The sequence below is a fragment of the Chinchilla lanigera genome, unplaced genomic scaffold (genome assembly GCF_000276665.1).
Source record: "Chinchilla lanigera isolate Chin_1 unplaced genomic scaffold, ChiLan1.0 scaffold00030, whole genome shotgun sequence".
NCBI lineage: Eukaryota > Metazoa > Chordata > Mammalia > Rodentia > Chinchillidae > Chinchilla > Chinchilla lanigera.
In genome coordinates, this window is record NW_004955431.1 from 12,434,059 (window position 1) to 12,461,005 (window position 26,947).

The following is a 26,947-nucleotide window of genomic DNA, read 5'->3' on the forward strand; positions in this document are numbered from 1 at the left end:
GAAAGAAAGAAAGAAAGAAAATGATGGCAGTTATCTGGGTAAGACCTGAATGTTGTCCAGGAGATGGCAGTAGGAAGGAAAAAAAGTAGCTGGACTAAATCAAGTTATGGAAGTAGGAGACAATAGCATTTATTAATGACAAGAAGAGGTAAAGGATAAGCTCTTGGTTTCTGATTTAAACAACCAAGTAGATGGTGAAGCCATTCATTAAGACAGAAAGTGTCAGTTTAGAGCTGGGCTGTGTGGCTGTGGTGTGGGAACGGAGAGGAGGAGGTGGGGAGAGAAGAGAGAAGGTTGAGTTTAGACATAAAAAGTTTGATGTGTTTCTTATAGCATAACTGAGTTGGATGTCCAATGAACAGTTTTCTCCTTAGCCCTGGAGCTCAAGGAAAGAGATATGAACCCAAAAATTATCAGAATATGGACAGAAAGTAGATGAGATCACCCTAAAGAAGTTGCTAAGTGAGAAGAAAAGAAGGCCCGGTAGCAATCCTTGGCAAATGAAATAAAACAAAAGTAAAATCAACATTTAAAAAAAGAATGAGCAGGAGGGGACCCCATGAAGAAAACAACAAGGAACAGCCAGAAGGGTGAAAAGATAGCAGGGACAGTGTAGGAGTACAGAAGCTCGGATCAGTACTATTTCAGAAAGGAGCAGTCGTCAGTTGTGCTGGCTACCGTGATGTTACTTGGAACCAGCTGAGGCAGGGATGGGATTACCGCTAGGGAGATTCTTGGTGATATAAGGACACGGGAGAGTGGATACAAACTAGACTGCAGTTTTCTTCTCTGTTACTAAGGGGACACAAAACAACACTTAAATCACTACTTAATTCAGAGAAAAACAAACTGATCTTCCTCTTGAATGTAATTACTTTTATGAATCCAGATGAGTGGTGTAGTCTCTAAAATCATTCAGTTTTAGTGCTCATTGGGACTTTATCAACATTTCTGGAGGCCACTTCATTCTAATTTTAGAATCTGATTTTTTTGTTTCAAATTCCATGACGATATTCTTGACAAAACTGGTATAATCTTGTGATTTTAAGAGTGTGATTTCTTTCTAGGTGCTTTCTGACAAGCAAAGCAAGGAAAGAGCAGGTAAGTCTCCTTGATCAACCCTGAGTTCATGTTTAATTATAAGACTATTTGAAAAGCCTCAACCCAAAACATTTAAGTACACCATGAATGTGCCCAGTCATTGACAGAAAATTGATGGTAACTTTGTGTTGTTAAATTAGAATGTATCCAGCATTTTGAACCCTGAATCCACTCACGTTATTTTTCTCTGGTCCTCGTGATATCATTTGGTACATTTATGTATTTAGTAAAGTCAGTTTAATACCCAGAGAACTCAGTTGCATAGCCAATCTTTATCCTGAAATGCACATTGCAGATTAAGTATGAATTAAACAGAAGACTGCACCATCCTAAAACATCTACTCAGAAGAGAAGCCTCTGGAACATAGAGCTGGATGAGGGTAGAGTTGTTATTTGTGTGACTTTTGCATTTGGACCTGTTCTGTGCAAATCCAAATATTTTACATCATAATTTATTGAATGGCTTTGTAAAATAACAATTAACAGCTCCCTGAATCTTTTCAGTTCTTATCACCCTTTAGTAACCCTGGTTTTACTCTTCGTTTGAACATTTATTACAGATACAGTGTTCTGAGGTGTCCTTATCCATCTTTGCTTCATGTTGTCATTTGCATACTAATTCATAGCAAAGAATCACATCAAAACCATTCTTGTGACTGCATTATGTGTATTCTTAGTGTCTTGAAGATTATGGTCTGCTTCAGTATGAAAGTTAAAACTTCTTAACTCTGAGTTTTTACCATCAAACCCCAGTTTTGAAATAAATTTGTCAAATAATGCCCCAAAATTAGTAGTCTCATGCTGCCCTTACTTGCCTTGGTCATCTTCAGTATTTCCATCTTTATATTCATTTTTCTGTCATTGGTTGAGAGCTAGTTTTAATCCATTATTCAAAAAAATCAACATCTCAGCTTCATTTCCTATTAGTATCATCATTGGATCTCTGGGGTATTTAGTAGTCTCTTTCTCATTCATGATTTTGCATTCCATGGTTCCAGTTAGCTGAGGTTACCTGAGGTCAAACTTGATCTGAAAATAGTAAGTGGAAAATCCTAGAAATAAACAGCTCATGAGTTTTTAAATCATGTACAGCTTGGTGTACTCTGATGAAACTGTGTGTGTCCCATTACATTTTGACAAACTGGAGGATCATTCTTTTGTCCTCTGTATTCACACTATTTATATTATACTCCCATTAGTCACTCAGTAGCATTGTAGGTTATCACATTGCTTGTCATGATATCATAGTGTTTGTGTTCAAAATAAATCCCTATTTTACTTACTAAAGGCCACAAAGTGTAAGAACAGTGATGGTAGAAATTTTATTGCAATGTATTGTTATAATTTTATTATATTGCTGCTCCTCTCTTAACGTATCTAATTGATATATTAAACTTTATCATGGTTAGATGTACATAGGAAAAACATAGTAAATATAGGATTCGGCACTGTCTATCTTATCCAAGACAACTGAGCCACTTGGGACATATACCTTAGAGATAAAGAGGGGTCACTGTACTCAGGAGCTCTTTTTCCAGTTCCAATGAAATCATCCAAAGAGCCATTTACATTGGACCACCAGACAGTATAACTGGCTGGAATTTTGTCATGAAATGTCTTTAATGAATGTGCTGGGCCTAGCAACTGTCTCATTGAAATCATCAAACACAATCTGATCCCGCTGTTCTGTGAAATGCTTCTTACATCAAATGTTCATACTGTTTCCCACACCTGCATTTATTTTGGGATTTTTAACTATATTTAACCTTCTACCACCTGACAGCTAAGAGATAAGCAAGCAAAACACTCTTTTAAAATCATATGAATGTGCCCAAATAGTAAATTACACCATAAGTAGAAAATCCTGTGCTTCATGTCTCTAGTTGAGATTCCAACTGAATTCAATGTGTTGATATTGCATTTGCATCAACAAAGAATGTTCTTCACTCCAGAAATGACCAAATGAGGGCTTTTCACAAATGAGCAGCCCGGGAAGTTTAGACAAAGTGTTTTCCCTGGAACATTTTATAACTAGAATTAGATAGAACTATTATCTTCATAGCATAAGTATATCTAGCTTATTAGAGTTAGAGAATTTTTTCATCTTATAAAAAAGCTATAGGAAGGAGGATTTCAAGTTCAAACCTAGTTGGGGTAACTTAGTGACTTAGTGAGGTTCTGTGTCAAAATAAAAGATAAAGAAGGGGCTAAGGACGTAGGTCAGTGTGCAGGCCCTGGACTATTCAATCCCTAATATATACAGAGAGAGAGAAAGAGAGAGAGACAGAGACAGAGACAGAGACAGGAAGGAAACCATAGTTCATGCCCAGTCAGAAATGGCATGTACTTCTCTGACAAATTAAATCTCCATGAGGAAGTACAGCCATGGAGGCCTTGGTGTGGTATAATAGTCCTAGATTTGATGTGAAGCTTAACTGTGAGGATTCGTGGTAGCATGCATGATGCTCAGTCTACTGAACAGTGAATTTTTATCTTCTTAACCAGTGTGCCATTTAGTGTTTCATTTCAGCAGAAAAAAAAAAAAATGGACAGACAAGCAAGCCAGTAAAAGCTGGAAAAAAGTCAAATCAATTTTCACATAAATATTTATGGAAAGTGTTCTGGGAGTAGGAGATACTGGTGAAGGATCTGTGGGAGCAATTTTCTGCACATGTAATTTGGAGGTGAATTTTTGAATTGTAATTCAAGTTTTTGTACACAAAAAGTCTCTAACTTTGGATGTTTCAAGTATACTTGCCTTCTTTTTTAACCTCATAGTTCAAATTACATCATGAGTAATTTAAATTTTTATGGTCATTCCTTCTTGCTGTTTAAAAATGTGAAGTCAGCTCCCTTCATTTCTAATTTGCCTCCTATTAATTACTTATTGGAGGGAACATCCAAGATCTTCTTCCTGTATATTTTACAGAGAGGTAGTGTCAGTCATAAAACTGAAGACATTACTCAACATACACAGATGTAAGATAAGCATCACATGGGGAAAAGATGTGACAGTGACCCAAGCCCACTGTTTGTCCTTGTAAGGTAAAATCTGGCAGTTCTTTCTTATGTTTAAAACTGCCTGATCCATGTTTTCCTCTGGTCTGACTTACTAGTGAAGGATGAATGTGAAATCTAATCTAAGAGATACCTCAAGCAGAAAAACATAGGGAAGAATGATTTGAAAGATAATCATTTTTGCTTCTACTAATAGATTAAGATCTCAGCCTACTGATGAAGAAACATCTATCACAACAGTGGAGTTAGTTCTTGAGTTTATGCCTAACATGTGGTGGCCTCTGTTAAAGAAAAAAAAAATGAGTGGTTCAATCATTATGACAAACAGGGATATACCTATTATTTTGTTTCCCTAGAGTTTAATTTTATGACAAATGCCTGCCTCTGAGAGATTCTTGGTACACTTTATCCATTTTAATTTGAAATTATGACTTCAATTTAACTTATTAAGTATTGATTGGATATCTACTATGTCCCTTGCATGGTGCAAGATGTTAGCAATACAAAAATAAATAAGTTAACATTCCTTCCAGAAGCTTCCCTAACTTAGATCCTCTCTCAAGATTCTTCAGTGAGACCAGAGCTCTTTAGTAAATTTGTGGCTATTCAGTGAAATTTAAAGTAATTTAGTAGATTTTAAATTTGTGATTTCCTTTTAGCTCTGTAAAGAGAGGCAAGTACCACACTGTGACAATATAACCACATAAGGCAAAAAAAAAATTATACTCACTGTGCCAAGAAAAACCTTACTTTCATTGTATTCTAATTAGTGTGAATTCCTATGTTGAAATGTAAGTGCCACATAAAATGTAAGAGCTTTACAAATCTAGTTAAAATACACTCTTCCTCTCTGTATATGAGTTGTAGCAGTTAATTCCCTTGAAAGTTGTTCTGAGTACTTAGTTATAGCACTTAGAAGCTGTCATTCTAAATACAGATAAGGAAAAGGAAAATGTTTTCTATGTACCACTCCCACTGTTGAAGTTGAAAGTATGGTTATCTCTTGAGCAAAATGTCTCCAATATCTACCAAAGAGTCCTAAGGAATAAGGGGTTCAGGAGAGTTGCCCAATCCACAGATATGAACTTTGTTTCACCTTAAAATTTCAGATGAATTTGGCCTCTGTTCCCGCTGCCTTAAATGCTTTTCCCAACTCTCAGTGTTGCTGCCTTCTCTTGAATTCACAGTGATACTTCCTTTTAAAAGCCTTCCTGCCCACGCCTCCTCCAGCTAATATCTGTTGCTGCAGCCTCCTCCTTTCCTCCTGAGCACTTATTAGACTTTATTATTATGTCCTTTCATTCCTTCTCTCTCCATTTCCTCCCTGTCATTCCATTCCCTCTTTCCTCCCTTCCCTCTTCCCTCCCATGCTCCTTCACTGACTTCCTCTCTTCCTTCACTTCTTCCTTCTGATAGGTTCCTGCCCAGGTATGAATTGCTAAATTATGGTGGTGGTGGTCTAACATGGCTGAAGCCCAGAACAACAGCTTATCTTCCCAATCACCCCCCTCTTACCTTTCTCCTCCCCTCAGCCCGGAATACAATTTCCTCTTGCTCTTCCTCTGTGGAAGAAACCCCCAATCAGCTCTAGACATGTCACTAAGCCCACCCCTTAAGCTCTGCCCCTAGCCAGAGTCTTTATAAGCCCCAGCTGTCTTGTCTAGACCCAGAGGAGTCCAGTATTTCATGCTGCCTTCTCCTCCCCAAGTCCAGAGTAAAGGCCTCCTTTCTTTTCTTTGTTCGGTTCTTTGCTGTGCTGGAAACCTAACAATATGGTGCCATGACTTCATCCTCCCCTCTTCCCATCCTTTCTTCTTTTCCATTATACTGTTAAGTACACATCTTGTTTGCTATTTTATTTCTTGGGTCCAGCAGACTGCTGCTACATAGTAGATACTCAAACATTTGCTACATGAACCCCTGAATAATTATTTTATATAATATATTTTATGTCATTCAGAAAAGTATATGCAACAGGAAGCTCATCGTGTTTATCCAGTGGCTGTGTGCCCCTCTTGGAACACAGCTGAGTATCCTCATATAAGGGAGATAAGTCTGGGATATTAGAGGAAGATAGATGAGAATTAGTTGAGTGAATATTATGTGCCACACAGAATATATTGCACACATTTATTCAATCTCCAGACAACCCTTTAATGTTTGAGGTATTGTCTTCACTATATACACATAAAGCAGTAAGGGTCAAGGTGGTCAAAGATCACATACTTTTTGTTAAACAACCTATCCCAAGAAATATGGTGATAGTGGTGTTACTATTACTACTTATTTGTTCACAAACTTCCACTTTTGTGTTTCTGTATGCATAAATGTGTTGAGAGGCACTATAATTCATTATGAGGAATGAAAACAAGAAAAAGACAATGCCTTCACTCAAGGGCCTCATAGTTAATGGAGAACAAAGGTAAAGAAACCTAGTACACAGGATGGAGCACACACACAGATATTTACTATTACATTTTTATTGCTACATGTCTGCAGTACATAATGTTTAAATTCCTGGAGTGGAGTTGGTACATGCACATAACACATCTTAATACCTTTTTTTATTCCTTTCCATCCTTGATCCCTTTACCATCTGAGAAAGATCTACCTCCCTACTTTCTATTATCTATCTTTTATTTTGCTTTTCATTTCTTTGGATTTCTCACATAAGAAGAACCATGCAATATTCAAGCCTAAGTGTCTCATTTATTTCACTTAACATTATATTCCAGCATTTTGAATGTGAACATAGCAGGATCACAGGCAGTATCTTTAAAATCAAGGGCACATTGTTTTTCTAATCATGATTAATGAACCCCTACTTAGATGTCCCTTGTTAGTAGTAAGTATTTATAAAAAGATGAGCTCTGGAGGACCAAAACTAAACCATGCAAGAAGAGTCATTTTATTGTTGCCACTGGTACTTCCAGAGTATCTTAGAAAGAAGCTAAATCAGAGCAAACTTTAAATTTAGATAAACCCTCCCTTTTTCCCCTTTTGTGGTATTCTGGGAAATGAAGCTAGTTGCTCCTGAGGATGAGAGGCTTTGAAAATAAAATGAGATCATGAGCAGGGAAGACAAAAGCAGAAAGCAATTACAAAAGTTGGTAGATAATTTAATGGCAACATGAAAGAATTTTATCTTATTAAAAGATCTTATTCTTTAATATAATCAATAATTTCTTCCCTCAGAAACACTGGAGTACCAGTTTGTTTTGTTGTCCAGAACTGTTTACTGGGAACAGTAGACCTTAGCAGAAAAACATCCCTTCAGCTTAACTGCTTTGATTCCTAATCTACAAGGAAATAAATAATTTTTATTCAATAACAACATGATTCTATACTCTCTGGTGTTTAAAAAATGGGTCTCTACTTTTCATTTTGACATTTTTATTAAACAATATGAATGTAATATTGAGAATAAAGCATTATTTCAGCATTATTTCATTGTTAGACACTGTAATATAGTCACACCTTGTAAGCAGATTTGAGATTAGTCTGTTCGTTTTATTATTCTTGAAACAGAATTTCAGTAAAATGTACATTGGAGAAAATATGAACTTCAAGGCAGCCATATATTTTGCTTTTTAAATTGCTTTTATAATATGTTATGTTCAAACATACAATTTTGCAAATACCACTCATACATCATTATTTTCATTGTAATTTAACATAAATATAATCCTATAGAAAATTTTAAATCACCCATCATAGTGACTGCAGTATTACTACAGATGAATAACTTTGCATATATATTTATCTTAGCAATCAATTCAGTCACTGGAAATACTGATAGATCTAAATGATGTCTTGAAGGTTCAGATTGTTTCGTGAAGCATTCTCTAGGCAGCCTTGCAATTGACCTGTTCAAAATGTGGATCTTTTTACTAGACATTGATCGAACCCAAAGTGCTGAGCATACATTAACAGAAAAAAAACAATATTTTACCATACATAATTTTTTCAGAAATTAATTATTGAACGTGATTCAATTAAATCCTGGTTATGTATATTTGTATCTGTCATTAACATATTTAAGAGAGATCCCCAAATTGTATTAGAATGTGGGCATCACCAGCAAACTCTTGCAGATATTTGTTGTTCTTTTTTCCTCCTTTCTCTGCTAGCACTAGTACCTTCCAACCAAAATTCTGTAATACTAGAAACAAGGCACTGCCTCTCCTCTGTTATTTGCCAGGACCTTAAACTACACCCCCGACTCCACCTCCATTTCTCCTTGACCACATCCTTTCTTTTATGCCCCAGATAGATGAAGACAAACTTTCCTCTGAATTCTCGGCCTGGTAAACTCTTTGTCAGGGTCCAGAAGCCAGGCCAGGGTCCAGTCCCCTGCTGAACATTCTTGTAATGCTCCACAGTCATCCAGTCGTGTGACACTTTGTCATGGCCTCTGTCACTGAACCAGCCACTATGTCTATTGTGATCTCCTCTAGGGCAAGTACCTAGACTGAGATTCTCTTACCCTTGGTGCTCATCACATATTAGACTCTTAATACTTTTCTGTGGACAAAAAAAAAATTATTCCTCTTATATTTATAGCAACCTCGTGATATGAGCAATATAACCATATCGATTATACAGAATTTGAAGTCAATAGACTTTACTTTGTCAAACGTTACACTTCTGTCAAGTGATAGACAAAAACTGAGACCAAAACTTTGCTCAATGATTTTTCTAAACCCCTAGTATTGTGTATGTTTTGTTGTTTCACTTTTTTATTCAAAAATAATCTTCACGATCTAATTTTAACTGGTTATTTGGAGTTATGTGTCCTCCATAACAGCGCTGCCTAGCAGAAATATAATGCAACGCACAAACATGAACCAAACATGTAATTTAAATTTTTCTCTAAGCCTAAAAAAATAAAAACAAACAAATAGGTGAAATGAGGCCAAATATCTAAAATATCAATAGAATATGTAGTCAAAATAAAAATGATTGCGATGTCTTGCATCCTGTATTTTGTTCTAAATATTCAAAATCTGGTGCGTGCTTTATAGTTTGAGCCCATCTCAGTTCAGGGCAGCTACACCGTCAGGCAAAACCGCCACACACACTAGAACCTACCTATGTGGACAGCACAGTTGGTGTTTGGTATGGCCCTTGTGGAAAATAATAGTGGGGGTCTCAGTTCCAAGCAATTTTTTCATAGTGTGACTAGAAAAATAAAAGTGCCAGCAGTGTGAGCTGTAGTGTCTCTCCCTCTATCCTTTTGATTTAAAATATTTGTAAGAATTATTGATTTCCTTAATGGATTTACTGAGAGGAGTCCTACTTTGATCTGCAATCCCAAGTATTATTTTTATGCTTTGCATCTGTTGACACAAAACTGAAAAACATTCTTCTTTTTAGAGACAGAATATATGGGTAGTGGAGACAGAGAGGCCAGCATTTGAATTTAGACTCCTACACTTACTGCTCTGTTGATCAAGGGTAAGATCTGTTTAACTGTCATTTTCCCCATCTATAAATGTGGATTAAAAACTTTCCAACTTGGCATATTTTTTAACACAGGTTAGATGACATAATAGAAGGTTTGGAATTTGATGCCTGTATAGGTCAATGCATAGGTCAATTATAATTGCTTCCATTATAAGTAGTAATATAATTAGTTCTAGACAAACTTCTCGTAGCTATAATTCTCTCCACTTACTACTTTTATTTACTGAGTACCCAAATGGTGCCTGATAAAGCAGTTTAATGGTGAATACAAGCCTATAAAATGATGACAGAGGGAGAAATCATCTAACTTTTAAGATGTCAAAGATCATTCTTTATGTGTAATCTTGGGAAAGTTGCACTTTTTCTTCAATATGAAATGTGAAAATTTTTTCTCATAATAACGAAATTACTCTGATCCCTTAATATAACTCACATTTCATGGAATTTATAACAAGTAATTACATTCTACTTTCTCTTGTGAAAGGAAATTTACAGATGGCATAAAGCACAATTTCAAAAGCCAATATACTGCTCAAGTGTAGTAAATAAAATATAGGGAAAAGGAAAGTAATTCATAATCAAATTATTATGTATTTAATATGTGTCTGTACGTTAGAAGATATAATGAAGTGTTCTGATGCTTATAATGACTAGTTCTGGATTTAAAAGAAGGAAGAATATGAGAATCAATTTGGTGGAAAAGTTATACATTAGTGAAAGAGTGGAGGTGAGGGTAGAATTAAGATAAAATCAGGGTTGAGGTGAATAGTAAGATTTATAAACATTTGACAGAAAACAGAAGAAAAGAGCCTTAATTAAAGAGTAGATGCTACAACAAATTGTCAAGTGTCAGTGTAGAGAAAATGAAAATGTTTTATATTCCTGGAAATGAACTGCATTTTACTTACTTATGTATGGTACTGAAATAATTAATTTTCTCACTTAGAAAACAGGAGAAGACAGGAGCAAAGGCTCTCCAAAATTATAATTCCTTCTTGATATCCTAACAATTATTTAAAGATGTCCATCATTGCCTTTCATAGGCAGTAGAAAATCAAGAATGGATTAGAAAAATAATCTTTACTACAAGAAACTAAAACTGTATGATTCATCTCTGGAAATAACATAGCAAAACCTCAGTAATCCAAAAATAAATAAATGACTGAAACATGAATGATTATATTTAGCATTTCAAACAATATCTAAATGAGAATATATACCTGGACACAATAAAAGCAGTTATTACAACAATCCTGAATAAAATTAAGATTCATACTGATGGGTAATTCAGTGGTTCCAATACTATGAATGGGGTCATAGTAATGACTTGATTTTCTGCAGTGGTAAAAAGCTACAGAGCAATACTTTGCAGTCCTTCCATGAACTTCAGGGTAGTATCATGGCTAAAAAATTGAATATGTATGAAATCCATGGAAAAATGAGTTTCTGTTTGTATGTACAATAGGACTAGCATCTAGCCTCAGAGGAACTCAGAAGATAAGACAAATGTTAATATTGATATTAATATTTCAAAACTGCATTTGACTGCAGGTAACCAAGACAATGGAAAGCAAAACGTTAGAAAAGGAGGTACTATTGTTTGGTAGCATTCTTTTCACTGAGCCCTTGCATAAAGTGAAACTACAATTTCTGTTCGCCTTTTGGGAGTTTTAATGAGGTATAAGGCTTACTGGTACCTATTCTTAGCTCCAAATTTCACATCAAAATCGACCTGTCATTTGATAATAACCAGCAACTTAAATGAGCAAATTCCGAGATGGAAATACGGTTTTAATTCATCTTTTAGAGTCATCTTGAAAGTGTGGAAACAAGCCACTTTCTCTGCCAAAATTCTCTAAAGGCAGTCTTGTCAGACCATGTCTATTTTGAGTAACAGTACAAGATTTCTAAGGTGCAAATGAAATATGTGATAAGATATAAGATGAATTTGGGCTTTTACATGTAAAATACACCCACACTGCTACTGCTCATGACCTTTTCTTGATGACCAATTCCATACCTGTACCGTCGCTCACAGGATGAAAGCCAGAAACTTGTTTAGCCATGAAAAGTGCTAAGGAGTGTGCCTGCCACTCCCCTTACCCTTAATGCACACTTTTACTGGCCTCCTGCGCTTCCCTCATCACTACTGTCATTCAGGCCAGATACAAGACATTCCGGGTTTGCAGTTAAACCCTCCCTGGGCACTTAAAATTACTTCACTTTCAAGTTATTCCTTTCCTAAGTCTAAAGCAGGGGACATTAACTGGAAAACCTCACATATAAGGCTGAGTGCAGATCTTGATGAGCAATAGATGTTATACAAGGTTAGCACTTTTCTTTACCCTTTCAAGTTCTTCATCTCACAATCTAGAACAGCACTGCCCTTGAGGACAGGCTGAGTTCTACCTCTGTGAAAAGTTCCCTGGAGAGCTCAACTGGAAGTAATTACTTATTTATAGCTGAGAAATTAGCTAACAAGAGATTAAGTGATTCAGAGCTTCTTAGTTGGTTAAGCATAAGACTATGGATTTCAACTTAGGAAGTCTGACTCTGTTTTTGGCATAACATATTAAAAACAGCTTTATTGAGATACAATTCACATATTGTATAATTCACTCATGTAAAGATGTACAAGTCAGTTTTTTTTTATTTTAAAGAGAATTTAAAAATACAGAATTTCAAAACAAGATGATAGAAAATTAATAGTGGTTATTATATTACATACTGTTATCTTCAAAGTTATTTTAATACATTCCCAGAGTTGTACAACTATCATCTTAGTAATCAATATTAAAGATTTTCTAATTAAGAATTCTTCCCTAAGAGGCCAGGGATTTAGCTCAGTAGTGCAACACCTGCCTGGCAAGCGTAAGGTCCTGAGTTCAATTCCTGGTGCCCAAAAAGAAAAAAACAATTCCTCAGCATTGGCAATCAATTCCCATTTTTCCTCAGTCTCAGTCTTATTGCTTCGTCCCTGGCCACTAATTTTCTTCTCCCTCTGTTGATTTTTTTATTCTGCACATTTCATTTAAATGAGATCTTGCAATATGTCCTTTGCGACTGGCTTCTCATTGCAAAATGTTTTCAGGGTTCTTCCACACTGTAGCATACATCAGTACTTTATGTCTTTTTATCACTGAAAAATATTCCATTTAATGGCTATACTACATTTGGGTACATGTGGATATTTGAATTGTTTCTACTTGTTGGTGACTGTGAATAATGCTGTCAAGAACATTTAATATAAGGTTTAGGGTGAACATGCTTTTATTTCTTTAATTCATTCAGAATCCTAGGTTCTATGGAAATTATGTGTTTAACTTCTCAAGGAACAGCCCAGCTGTTTTCCAGAGTGACTGTATCCATTTACATTCCCACCATCAATGTATTTGGGTTTCCATTTCTCCAAATCCTCACTGACAGTTATTATGTTTTTATTATAGCTACTTAGATCATTGTAAAATAGTACCTAATTGCAGTTTTGATTTACATTTTTCTAATGACTAATGATTTCACGCATCTTTTCATGTAGCTGTTGACCACTTGTATAGTGTACTTGAAGAAATGTTTACTCAGATTATTTTAAAGGACTTTTTAACTTTTTTTATTTTAAAGAGTAGTAAAAGAAAAAAAACAAAACAAAGAATAATAGCAGCATACCAACATCACAACCATAAAACAAAGCAAGGCCATTAAAAGTGATACAGGGTTTCAAAACAAAATGATAGGAATTAACAGTGGTTGCTATATTACATACTGTTATCTTCAACTACATTGATCAGATTACTAGATGTAAGAATGGAAGATTGTGCAAACCATTAAAGAGAACAAAAAAATAATTATTAGATAAAACATTAGCGATAATGTTTAATCAACAGAGGTAGAAGAAAATTAGTGGCCAGCGACTAGAGTTTCACTAGACAAGATGGTAGGAATTCACCAATGATTGTTCCACTGCATATTGTTGTCTTCAAATCATTTGCTCTGATTATCAGATACAAGCATGGAAAATTGGTCAGAATGTAAAAAAAATTAAGCATTAACTGTTCCTTTCAATATACAGGACATTTTTAAATAGTATTCCTTTTTTAAAAATTTGAGTCATAACATTTTTTCAGATTGTCTTATTGAGAATTCCAACAATATGCCATATACAAGAAACACATTTAACTCAAAAGAAGATTCATAGACTGAAAGTCAAAGGTTGGAAAACAATTCCCCATGTGACAGGAGCCCAGAAAAAAGCAGGGGTAGCTATTTTGATTGCAGACAATGCGAACTTCAAACCAAAATGATCAAAAGAGATAAAGAAGGTCACTACGCACTTGTTAGGAGAATTACTTATGGGACATATGATTTACACATATTTACTCCATTCTGTGGGTTGTCTTTTATCACTTTTTTATAAGAGCATAAAGAGTTTAGCTTTATTTTTTTTCAAAGTATTTCTATTTAATCATTGATATAGGGCTATTTTACCACTGTCTTGATGTTGTCTTCTGGAGTACAAATTTTAATCTATCTATGAATTCTAATTTATTTCTTTTTTTCTTGTTCCTTATATATTTAGTGTTATGTCTAAGAAGACTTAATAACCCAAGGTGAAGAAGACTTCCTCTTAGATTTTCTCCAGTGCCCATAGATTTAGAACTTGTATGTAGAGCTGTGATTCACTTGGAATTAGTTATTGCGTATGGTCTAAGGAAGGTATCTGACTTCCTTCTTCTTTATGTGGATATCCAGTTGTTCCAACATCACCTGTTGAGAATACCCTTTACTTCATTAAATTGGCACTCTTGTGCTTATATCGTTCCTATCAGACCTCTTGTCCTTGTAAGCTGCATTTTATTCCTGTAGTATGCCATGGTCTTATACTCTTTCTTTTAGTCATGTACACTTCCAGTCTAGCTGAAATAGAGTTCCCCATCTCATCTGTCTACTAACTCCTCCATCTCAGAGCATTCAAACTCAGTCTACTTTGTCTAGTTTTTGAGGATTTACTATCAGCACATTATGTAGTATTAAAATGTTTTACTTTTATTCCCAGATCATTATCTATTTCATTGGCAATTCCTCTTCTTTTTCATTTTCCTGTTCTGCTTCTCCAGGCACTGAACATGGTGTCTAACACACAATAGACTCCATGGATATAAATCTTTTGAACTTAATTAATGAAAATGTCCTTGACCAGGAATTTATAGGGCCTAGAAGCAGTTCCGAAAGAGCCTAAAGGAATCAAACATGCAATAAATATAAAGGTTAATATAAGTGAAAACTGCAACCCACAGCAAAAATATTATCATTTTCTCATTCTTCTGATAAATTTTCTGCAGATTTATCATTGTTATAGCACTGCTAAGAATAGAGAAAGCTAGTGAAAATTTTACAAGCTGATAAAATATCTTGTGAGCAAATGTACTTTTCTAATGTATCCCATGGATTGGATTAGCAAGAATTTTTAAAAATCAATTTTGCTTAGTTTTCATAACCTGTTTAAAGAACATTAAACATTTTTCACTTGCCAATGCATGGTCACTTTGAATGCACATTTTGGGCCTTATTTTTAGAGAAATTTGATCTTTAGCTACAAAGGTACTTATGAGACCAACAGTACACACAGCCCTCTGAAATTAAGGCCTGTAGAATACTGCAGCTAGTTACAGAAAATAAAAATGAAATAGGAAGAAAATACTTCTCTAAAGCCCATTATAATACAAATGAAATGAAGCATTTTCTTGTTTTCTGGAAAGTGGGAAAGGAAATATGTGTAACAGCCAGGATGGAAATAGTTACTGCCTGTTCTCTAGCCTATCCATGCCTTCATTCTGAAAAATGGTGCTTAGTTCAACTGACAGAAGCTCACTCTGCCAGAGAATGCTTCAAATCCAATGTACAGAGCTATAGATGTCTATCAATGTAAGTTATTTCTAATAAAAATAAATGTTGTAATAAAAGTCGCTGTGGTCCAATATGTCTAAGAATTCAAATATTTCTAGTAAAAAACATTGTCATAAAATAGATGAAGTTATAGATGTTGTGGTGATAGGAGTAACAAGTTAAAGAATTCTCCTTTCTAAAAATCATTTTCAAGGCCAAATGCTTATAAAGAAATTTTGATAGATTAGCTGGAACCAGAGAGGCATGGTTATGAAGAAATGTCAGTTTCCAGTAGTTGTAAAGAAAATGGACCACATACTTCATTTGGTTGATGCCTGAGTGTCCTGTGGAAGTTTGGGGTCGGGCTGGGAGAGGGTCCCTTCTTACAGTCAGTTCTTGGGCAGAGACTACAAAACTGTCCCACAGGGCAGGAGCATTTTGTGTGGTTCCAGAAAAAAAGATGAGCTCAGAGCAGTTGGTGACTCCCTTACTGTTTGCAAGGCGAGTTTAAAAGAGAAAGTTGAAATTATCTTTTCAAAGAGACCAGTTCGCCCTTCGTGGAAGTAGATAGCTGTAGCCATCCCTCACAAGGATCCTCGTTTGTGGGAAAATGTTCTCTTCCAACACACATGGGGCAAGAGGTCAAGCATCCTGGGAAGAATGTATAGATGTTGAAGCAAATGACAAGTCCTCCTTTGTTACCAGAAATGAGTGCATTTTCGAGTAGGAGATAAAGGCCAGTGGCTGAGAGAGCTTATAGCATTGGCCTTTTGACTGGAAATGCATTTATCATCCTAACTCTAATTCTCTAGGGATGTTCTGCTGATCAGGATTGTCCCTGCTGCATAGCATAACATCAGCCTCTTTGCTCTTTAACAGCCTGGGGAAGCAGGGGATGTACAGTACCTGCTCTTCTCTCCTCCCTGCTTCTGTGACCATGAATGTCTTCCATGACACAAATAAAAAGAGGTGATATATTTTTCTAGAAGATTTTCAACAAATCACCTGACAATGACCTAACCTAGTTATATATCAGAAGCAGCATATTCTCACATTGGAGAGATACACGCAGCTATTGATTTTTATTAAGCCTGCATTAAGCACTTAGAAGAAGACAGCAATACATTACTGATCACTCCAGTGTTTAAGTTCAACTGAAATAGCACATTAGAGGAATTCTGAGATGGTACAACAAATTATGCAGTGAATGACACAGAATAGGGAAAAGAGGAGAAATAGAAGTTCAGCTAAGAAAGAAAAAAACTAAACTATAAGGAAAATGTGCTGGGAAGCCCAGTGGCTCTAAATGTTGACCTCTGTGTGTAACATAAAGGGAAATTGAAATTCTGGAGTGTCTTCCTTCCTTGGTAACCTATACACATTTAGGACTAGTAAACAGAAATGATTAAGCTGTATTCCCAGAGGGATGTTCGTATGTCCTGACTTGCCATGTTGTGGAATGAATCTAAGTTTGTTCAGTCAGGTAGGTACTATAGTTACTTTCACTGTCCATATGCAAACTTGAACATAGTATCCAGACTGGAGAGAAATAAAATCTCATATGCCAGGGCTTTTCTCTGGCAGCGCAGGAAAAGGGCAGTAAAAAAACTTTACCTATTTGAGTCTCTGCCCTGTGGGATCTATAATTCATGCTACTCACTGTCATTAAACAAAAACATGTTGAATGACGGAAGGGGAAAACTTGTAACCTCTTCCCTTTTATTTTATAATTTGAGGGGTTTTTAAATTTCTTATCTCAGCCTTTAGTTAAGAGCGCAGATTCCGCCAAAACAATTGTTTAAGTTGGTTTGGGGACCCATCACATACCAGCCGCATGAGCTCGAATCACTTTGTTAATATCTCTGCCACTATAAAAGGCACAATTTCTGTCTGAAATGACATTCTCTGAAAGGATTTTTCACAATTGTGATAAATTCAACTATTTCTTTCAATTATTTCTCAAAATAAATAAGAAGAAATGGCAAGGTAGATAGCAAATCCAGAAGACCATATGGCTTTAGCCTGTATGCCAAGAACACGAAAGAAGATTTCCTTCAAGTGACTTCTACATGCAGATGACCCTCACTGCTCACAGGTTCAATATTTATGAATTCACCTACTTGATAAAAATTGTACAAACTGTGAGCTACAATTGACCTTTCCTTCTCTTACTCATGGATATCAGGTATTTTGTCTCAGCAATGAGGAAAGTAACTAAGGCACATGTAAAGGACTCTACAGCAGGAAAGCTGTGGGAAGGAGGCCAGACCTATAGATGGGAGGGCAGAGCATTACCTTGTCTAACCTCAGCTGGGAATGTGTGAGTCACTGCTCTGCGCGTGTCCACAAAAAGCTGCAGTACACCCCGTGAGTCTCTTTCTTGGTGATTTCATTGTTTAAAATGGCTTCCAAGCACACTGAGGAAGTACTGTTTACTGTTTCTAAAAAAGTAGTGGTCTGCCTTATGGAGCAAATGTATGTGATAGATAAGTTTTGTTTAGATCTAATTTATAGTGATAACAGCTGTGAGTTCAACAGTGAAGAATAAGTAATATGGATTACATAAACTATCTTATACGGAAACACAGACAAAAAGAAGCTATGTGTTTATTTGCTAACCTAACCTGTCTTTCTCTTAGAAGCCATATTTACTAATTACTAGTAATAGCTCACTATTTACTAATTCAGTATCCACCTCTCCTGTATAGAATGTAACTTCCCCAATAGTCAGAACTAACCGTATTTTGAAAGCTCTCTGTGAAAGATGTATACTACTTAATTAGAAAAATAAGTTGGGTATCTGATAAAAATAGTACTTTTTGTAGCAAAATGTTTTTCTTGAGCTGGGTCAAATATCATATAGGCTTCGGTATATTAAATCACAGCCTGGAAAGCCTTGGTTAGCCTTAAGTGGTATTTTAATCTGGTGGCAGATTGTAGGCAAAACAATTTTGAGACGTAGTTAAGAGTGTGGACATTGTCAAGAGATTTACTTGGGTTCTTCTTCTTTCTACATTTCTTACTAGCTTGGAATCATCATACAGCCTCCTAGATAAACAGTTATGCAGCTTCACTGAAGGTCAGTTTTCTCACACGTGTAAAAGGAACGAGAATAGCATTGATAAGACGTTTGTAAGCCAAACAGGATGGTGCACAAAAATTGCTAAGCACTCTTTCTGGCATGTAACTGTGCTCAATAAAGCTGGCTGTTATTTTCTGAGTCAGATAAATTATAATATATGAAAGAACACTTGTCTCTGAATTGTGACATACAGAGTTTATAATGAGAATATTTGAGGTAATGAAGGACGAACAACCGTGGTGACATAAAAACTGGAAGTTTGAATCTCTAGCTATGCTTGCTGACACTGAAGTAGGCTATGCCCACATCTCTGTACTTATCATTCATCCAACAAATATATGCTATGCACAGAACTCTGGAGCTGGAAGGCTGCTATATTCCTTATCGATACTTACGTTGATTTTTCTAAATGAGTTAGATCTAGGTTAGTCTGTCTGCAAATGCATCAGATAAGTTCCCATGAGTAAAAATTACAGCGGCTTTGATTCTCAGAGCCGAGGTCATGTCAGTCTACCCTGCGGTTGTTCTTAGACTTCTCTAGAGCATTCTGAGCCATGTGTGCATGGTAAACATTCCTTGACATCTCCCAGTAGGTTATGTGTGTGTGTGTGTGTGTGTGTGTGTGTGAGAGAGAGAGAGAGAGAGAGAGAGACAAAGAGAGAGAGACAGACAGACAGACAGACAGAGAAACAGAGAGAGAGAGAGAGAGACAAAGAGAGAGAGACAGAAAGACAGAAAGAGAAACAGAGAGAGAGAGAGAGAGAGAGCACCCATGTATATGGAGTGGCACAAAGCTGCAGAAAGTGTGACTTGCTTCTGCACACACTCAGTCCCACTCTCCTAGCAGAGTCAATGCCTGCCTAGTACAGGTGGGTCACAGGAAGCACAGAGGGAAACAAACTCATGGACACAGTAGTTCTCAATGGAGCAGTGGTTCTACCTTCTGCCCAACTTCACCAAGGGGTGGACAGCTCACTAATCAGTAGCTGTGGCTCAAATGGGCATAAATTCTTAAGAAAGAGGTGGGATTGTGTGTGTTGATGGGTGAGGAGGTAGCATCAGAATTTCTTTGAGGCAGAAACGAGTTAGAAAAAGTCCAAGGTGACACTGGCAGCACCCTACCCAACTCCCCTGGGCAGGGTGTGGCATTTCCTTCTCACATTACTGGCTAGTGATGTAGAAATCTGTGTGTACTTTGTCATTTCACACATGCTTGGTTCTAACTCAGTGCCCACGTTTAGTGTTTTTCCAGCCTGAGAACTTACTTTTCTGTGGAGAGTAATTTGTTCTTAGTCATGCTTTTGAGTAATTTAAGCAACATATCTGATAGTCTCTCTCTGGAACAATATTTATTTCAAGTCATCACCCATGCGTTCTGAACATCAGAAATCCTCCTGTATAAAAACGATGTAAGATTCCTGACTAATGCCCTTGCTTTATTCCATTATCCTCTGTCTCTGTCTCTGCCTCTACCTCTGCCTCTCTCTCTCTAACTTAAATGATAGATGAATACTTTGCTTTGATCTTCTTTGTGGGAAAACATCCTTTTAGGATTCTCACCTTTAAAAAATATAAAAAGAAGTACCATAATTGAGAAAGATTTTTGTCAGTAGATACCACATTCCTGTTTTGGTCTTCTTTGAATCTGCTACTTACTAAAATGTCCTTTGTAGTTTCTTAGTTACTTCATCTGTATTCTAAGAGCCATTGAGATGTCTTCCCTGCTCTGCAGGAAAATCTTACCTTGTTATTATCTATTTGACCTATGCAGAACCATGAGTATTAATGCTCATCAATCACACTAGCTATTACACTTACTAAACATGACTAGTTTGTGTATGACTCAAGAGATCGGAAGTGAAACATGTAACAGAAGAGTCTTACTAGTCTTATTAGTAATACTGAGAAGGAGAGAAGAATTCCAAAGATAAAAGTTTTACCAGACTTTATAATGAAGATTGAACTGATGAGATAAAATGGATTTTTTTAATCCATCCATCAAGCGGAGAGTCTGATTGTTCTGGTTACCACTGTGGAACGCTTTCTATATTCTTGTTCCTGCAGGTTGGTACCCAAGCAGACTGCAGATTAATTGAGGGATTATGACAAGAGGCAAAATGACAGTGTTCTGTAATGATGTTATGCTGGGGCACATACTGTATGTGCATCTGTCCTCTACCTCTAGCCCTGACAAAAGGTATTAGAAAGTATTTATTTCTTGTCTGTTACACTTCTTTCAAAAAATTCCATGATACCTGTGAGTTAAAGAGAGATCAATGTTGTATCAAAATTATTTTCAATAATAGCATGAATCTCCATGATGTAAAATTTTCAGTGTGGCTTATGTACTTTTTACTTGACAGGCATACCCTTAGCCTCTGCCTAAATTACCCTCAAAATTTTATGTACAATTTTCTCATAATTACCCAATATTTATTCAGTTTATAAAAACAGACTGTTTGAAGGGAGTACAGTCAGGCTTATTATGTCTCAATTTCATTACCTTCTGTTTGGTAGCTACAATTTAATATTTATTTTCTTTTAAACTAATATATAAAATTGCACATTTTTGGGTACTAAATATTCAGAGTATAACATCATCATTTATAGTCACCTCCAGTATATTAGAATACAGAAATTTCTTTGCACTAACTATAACTTAGCACCTGTTATTCAATCATTTCCCTGCCATCCCTTCCCCCTACTCTCTTTGGCTTCTATTATCAACATTTTATTCTCAACTTCTATAAGATCAACTTTCTCGATTCTACATGTGAGATCGTATGGTACTTTCTTGGCTTAATTCACTTAGCATGGTGACCTCCAGTTCTATCCACGTTGTCACAAGTGCAGTTTAATGTTTTTATTCACATACTGAAGAAGACATAATAATTGCTCATCACGTTTTTGAATGTCACGAAGGTGGAAACTACAATGGATGCAAACTGTGATGGGACAAGTCTCAAAAATACTTTGATTTGTGTTGGAACGGTTGGTCTTAAGTACATAAAATGAAACTGAATGGGAAAAATGGAAGAGTATGGCAGAGTCATTAGCGGGCCCTGATAGTTAGAAAATGCATTTGAATGGTGGACTGTGTTTGTTCATGTCCTCCAAGAATGTGAAACCAGGATGAACTTAAATTCCCAAGCTGGGGAAGGCTAGGAAAGTCATTCAGTATGACACAAACTCACTTCTCCTGAAGGCAAGGAAGAAGGGAATGTTTCGAGAAAGAAAGCATCTTATATTTTCATAAAGTCTAATGAAGGTCCATTAAGGCCACTGGTGTAAATTTAAGTCAAAGTTTGCCAGGTGCAAGAGTTCTGTGAGTCTAGGACCCGGCTGCCTTCACAAGTCTGCCGCACTTTGTCATTGGCCAAAGAGCCTATGCAAAACATGGCTGGTAACCTAATTTTATTGGTGCAAATGAAGCAATGCATTCTGGAGTGTGAAAGCTGGGCCCATGATTAATTTGCTTGCAAAATATGTTCCCAAGGCACTCAGGTCCAAGTATGTATTTAATTTGTTTTTTTTTTAAACTCCATACTTTTTAGAAAAATATTTTTATGTAAGCAGTTCAAAACTAAAGAGATCTGAGATCCGAAAAATGGAATCTTATTTTAGTATATCTAGTCAAAACTTTCATGTTGAGCCAGGCTACAAAATGAGTTCAAGACTAGCCTGCACTGCACAGCAAAACCCTATCTCAAAAAGACCAAAAAATTATATGTTGAAATCCTTATGCCCAAGATATTAAGTGGCAATGCCTTTCGGGAGGGATTAGGTCATAGGCACTGTGCCCTCATCAATGGCATTAATGCCCTTATAAAAAGGTTGCAGAGAGAGCTGTCCTTCCAAAATGTCAGGTTAGAATAAGAAGCAGTCTACTGGGAAACAAGCTCTCATCAGGCACTGAATTTGTCAGGGTCTTGATTTTAGATTTCCAGCCTCAGTAGGGGGATATAGCTCAGCAGCACAGTGCCTGCCTGGCAAGCTCAAGGTCCTGAGTTCAATTCCTGGTACAAGAAAAAAAAAAAAAAAAAAAAAAAAAAAGATTTCCAGCTTCTATACTGGGACAAATAAATTTTTATTGTTTATAAATACTTGGTCTATGGATTTTGTTGCAGCAGTTCAAATAAGTTTTATAAACTTGTTTTTAATGACATTATATGCCCTTGAGGCTCTCATTTTTCATTTATAAGCTATGTTTCTATCAATATCCTGGACTCATCACCAAAACTATTGAAACCTGTGAAGTATCTGAAAGATTATCTTCCTTGCAAGCTAACAGGTTAGCTTGCTATAGCTTTCAGGGTATTGGCAGAAGACATGAGTTTCCTGGATCTGAGACAAAGGACTATATTACTCATGGCAATATCAGAAGCCACAGTGTCAGCATTTGCACTGTCTTCCCAAATTCCAATTTGCACAGGGCTTAACCTACTACATTGCCTTGTAGTACAAAACAGAACCCGGCATTTAACAAATTAAAGTTTTTTTTTTATAGTGAACAGGAAGTATGCCTCGTTTTTGCTCCAGAGGGGGGGGATCCAGATTTATCTCACATAACTATTTGATATGGAAGCATCTGTGGAAAGAAACAGTCCAAAACAAATATAGCTAGTGTCTCCACTTTTGCATAATCCAGAAATAAGGAAAGAGTGGAGAGTTATCACTTAATACTTACAGCTCCTCAGTTCGTTCTTGGAGTCAAGGAGTTTCCTTCTATGCATCCCAGTCTACAGCAACAGTCTTGGGGAGACTCTGCAGATGTCTGCGAGTTTTTGTCTGTGTGGCTCCCTGCACTCTGACGGTCTGTTCTTTACATTCCAGGAACTTGATCTTCCCGAATTCTTATCACCGCCTTCTCAATTTAATATGACTTCTGTATTTCTGGTGGGGTACTCCTTCCCTGTACCTCAATTCAGAATGTGCTTCCAGGTAAAAATCTGAGGCCAGAGTAAGGCTTATATAATGTATTTCCTTTCTCTCAGGAATCACAGTTCTGTTCCATTTCTTTTTAAATACCTAGAAACAGACATTTTGCCATTTTTGTCTAATTTTCTAGTGCTTAATAAGATTGCAAATCCAGCACCAATTGCCCAGTTACTAATTCTATTCCAGCACAGTAGGAGTAGATATCCCTGCTTTGTGTGTTCTTCAAGAATTTCTGGAACAGTTATTTAAAGATTATTAGACTTTAAATTTCATAGGTATGGAACTAAAAATAATTACATACTTAAAGTAGGATAAAATAATATGACAGTTATCTTGAGGCACAAATGCTTTGTGCTTTCATGAAGCAAAGACTGAAGTCAGCGGGTACATTTCAGGGGGACCAACAAGGCTGGTGTCTTAGTTTCTTTTATCATTGCTGAGACAAAATACCCCACACCCAAAGCTATAGGAGGAAAGGTTTATTTTGGCTTACAGTGTGAAGCCCGTTTTTGGCTGACTTCAAGGCAGTGGGGTGTGGTAGAAGGGTATCAAGGAGGACAAACAGTCCATGCCAAAGCAGGGGAGGCAGAAAGCAGCAAGCAGTGATGGCAGAGGAAGCAATAACAGCAGCAGTCTGCCTCTTCCTTTCATCCAGTCTAGGCTAATCACCTTTTGGGTCATGCCACCCACACTCAGGGTGGCCCTCCTTAATCTCAGTATCACACAGTTAATGCCAGGATCACATCCTTAATCCTAGTATCACACATCCTAAATCCGCCACCTCCTAAAAGCCCCACCTATGACCTCTTGAGGCTTTGGGGAGACATGTCAGTACAAGCATTACAGCCAGTGTGTGTGAGAGAGAGCCAAGGATGTGAATGAAGTGTCATTGGGGAAGCATTGGAGGAGCCATGCCTGTTCTTTGAAAATATAACTCACGGTCAGACTTTTGGAGAAAATGTCAGACTGACTTCTTGGATGCTTTTTTTGCTTCATAGTAAATTTTTGAGGCTTAAATAAAGCACAGTTGTCCCTTGGTATCTACAAGAGATTGGATCTAGGACCCTAATGGATACCATAATCCACAAATGCTTGAGTCCCTTATATAAAATGCAGTATATGCATGGAACCTCTGCACATCCTCACATATGGTTCAATCATCTCTAGACTGCCTGTAGTTTCTGGTATGATGTAAAGGCTATACACTTCGTATGAACAAAAATGTGTAGATGTCTAATACAGAAGCAAGTTTTTAAAAATAGCTTCAACCTGAGATTGGTTGACTTTGTAGCTCCAGAAACTACAAATAAGAGGCATGCAACTATGTCTATCCCCCTTAGATCAGGACCTCTAGTACTTGGCTGACTATAAAAAGTGGTGGCTTACTTCTTTTAGTTGTATGACTAGAGCCATTTGAGGAATAGGTGCAGTGTCACTGTTCAGAAGGGATGGGTGAAAACTGAGGCTTTATCAGGGCAGACTTTATTTCCATTGTGTCTCTTTACTTTGACAATTAATTTAGGACTGACTTAATAGAGTGTGCGAATTGAGGGAAAATCAGTCACTCCTTTTATCCAGCCTTTTTTCCAAAGTGAACCGAACACTGGCCCAGTGAGGCTGCCCTGACTCATTCTCACCTCTTCTTATCTTTGGTATTTCATCTACCTTTCCATTTTATTTACACTGCAATAATTGTACATTATTCCAAATCTTTAGTTTTATAATCTTATAAAATCAATCAATAGCATTATAAATAAGTATATTCACCAAGAGTAGATTTGATTGCTCTCAAAAACCTGTGTTATTTATTTAGGAAATCATGATGGAGTTTTTCAGGCAGTACTGAGTCTTGTTCACCAGGACATATTTGACAAAGTATTAATTTATCTTTTTAGATAAATTAATTATCCTTTAATGTGGGAAAATGAGGGTTCTTTTATGCATTGCCTTTATTTTGAACTATAATGTATTGTGATTGACAGAACACAATAATCATCACAGAAAAAAATCCAGCAGTTGTTTCTCCACCTCTAACCTAAGTTTCTTCCCACTGCTGCCATAATTATCTTCTGAAAAATGAATTCAATGTCACTCCGTGGGCTTGAGGACTTCTGAGGTTTCCCTGTGTCCTGATGGATACACTACATGAAATATGTTAGAGAATACAAGGTCCATTGCAGTTTCATCCTAGTTTCTAATCCCCAGCACCATTTTTCAGCCCTTTTCTCACTTGAAGCTTCAGTCATGCTGAAATCACCTTGCACCACCATGACCAAGTAAGAAGACCTTGTCAAGATACTATGCCTTTGCATGGGCCATTTCATGTACCTAAGGGGCCATCTCTGAAGGGCTGTAAGTGTTCTGGCTGGAGTTGTTTGCCCATTCGCTCTCACCTCATTCACACCTCTGTGCAAGTGACATGCTCTAAGGAACACATCCCAATTAGCACCACAAAGTCTGTCTGGTTAAGACAACTGCCCAAGCCTTGATGCTTTGATCATCTATTCTGTTGATAAACAATAAATCCCATCACTTTCCAAGAGTTTCTACCCTAAAAATCTCTATAAATCCTCTTTCATTTGGGACTTGAAAGGCTTCTAGGTGCCTCCAGCTCACAGGAGAGGAAGGACATCCATTTTATGATCTGGAGCAGTACTCACTATGACTCTCTGCAATGACAGAAATTTATCTGTCCTTCCAATATGATTGCCAGTAGCCTCAGATGGCTATGGAACATTGGGTGCATGATTCATGTGATAGAGAAACAGTTTTAAGATTTTTCAATCTCAATTAATTTAAATGTTTAAACAGATACATTTGGTCAGTGGTTATCACCCTGGACAGAATCCTCATAGGTCTATAGAGCAACTCATAGTTCTATTACCCAAGAATTATTTATTTATAACAAAGAATTGAAATAATAAAAGAAAGAGACAAAAGGAATTATGAAATTAAGGAATGAGTAAGCTCATATCATTGTGAGAATATTTTATATTTCTACTTTTCAGGAATTGCATACATAAAATTCATAAAACTAATGGACATATAAATTTGCATTAGTTTTCACTTTGCTTTTTATAAGTGTTTGCTAGCCTTCATTACGCAAACCCTGGAACACCAAATCTTAATTTTATATTTTGTTAATTATTTCCTAAGACTCTTACGAGTGTCCTGTACAGACAATATGTATTAAATAATGGTGAACTAGTGGTTAAACTAGTCAGTAAAATATTAGACATCAACGACTTTAATGAACTATGTAAAAATAAACAATCATTCCTAAATGAATTTGTCAGCTTTCATTATAATTGTAATAGGCAAGATAGTTCAGAGGTTAATAGGCAAAATCAGTTCAGAGGTTAAACTATATTTATGGGTGCCGGATAGACCTTGGTCAAGTTATTCAGTTTAAGTTTCACAATATACTATTTTGGAAAATGAGGTTAATAATACAGTGCAACC

At 36.5% G+C, this 26,947-nt stretch overlaps 1 protein-coding gene across 1 annotated transcript in view; it reads left to right on the forward strand.

Moving 5' to 3' along the window:
* Positions 1-26,947, forward strand: part of Stard13 (StAR-related lipid transfer (START) domain containing 13) — a 510,915-nt gene that overhangs the window by 212,079 nt on the left and 271,889 nt on the right. Inside the window, exon 3 of the mRNA XM_005387705.2 lies at positions 1,068-1,101. Coding sequence (XP_005387762.2) covers positions 1,068-1,101 — 34 coding nt within the window. The remainder of the gene's footprint in view (positions 1-1,067; positions 1,102-26,947) is intronic.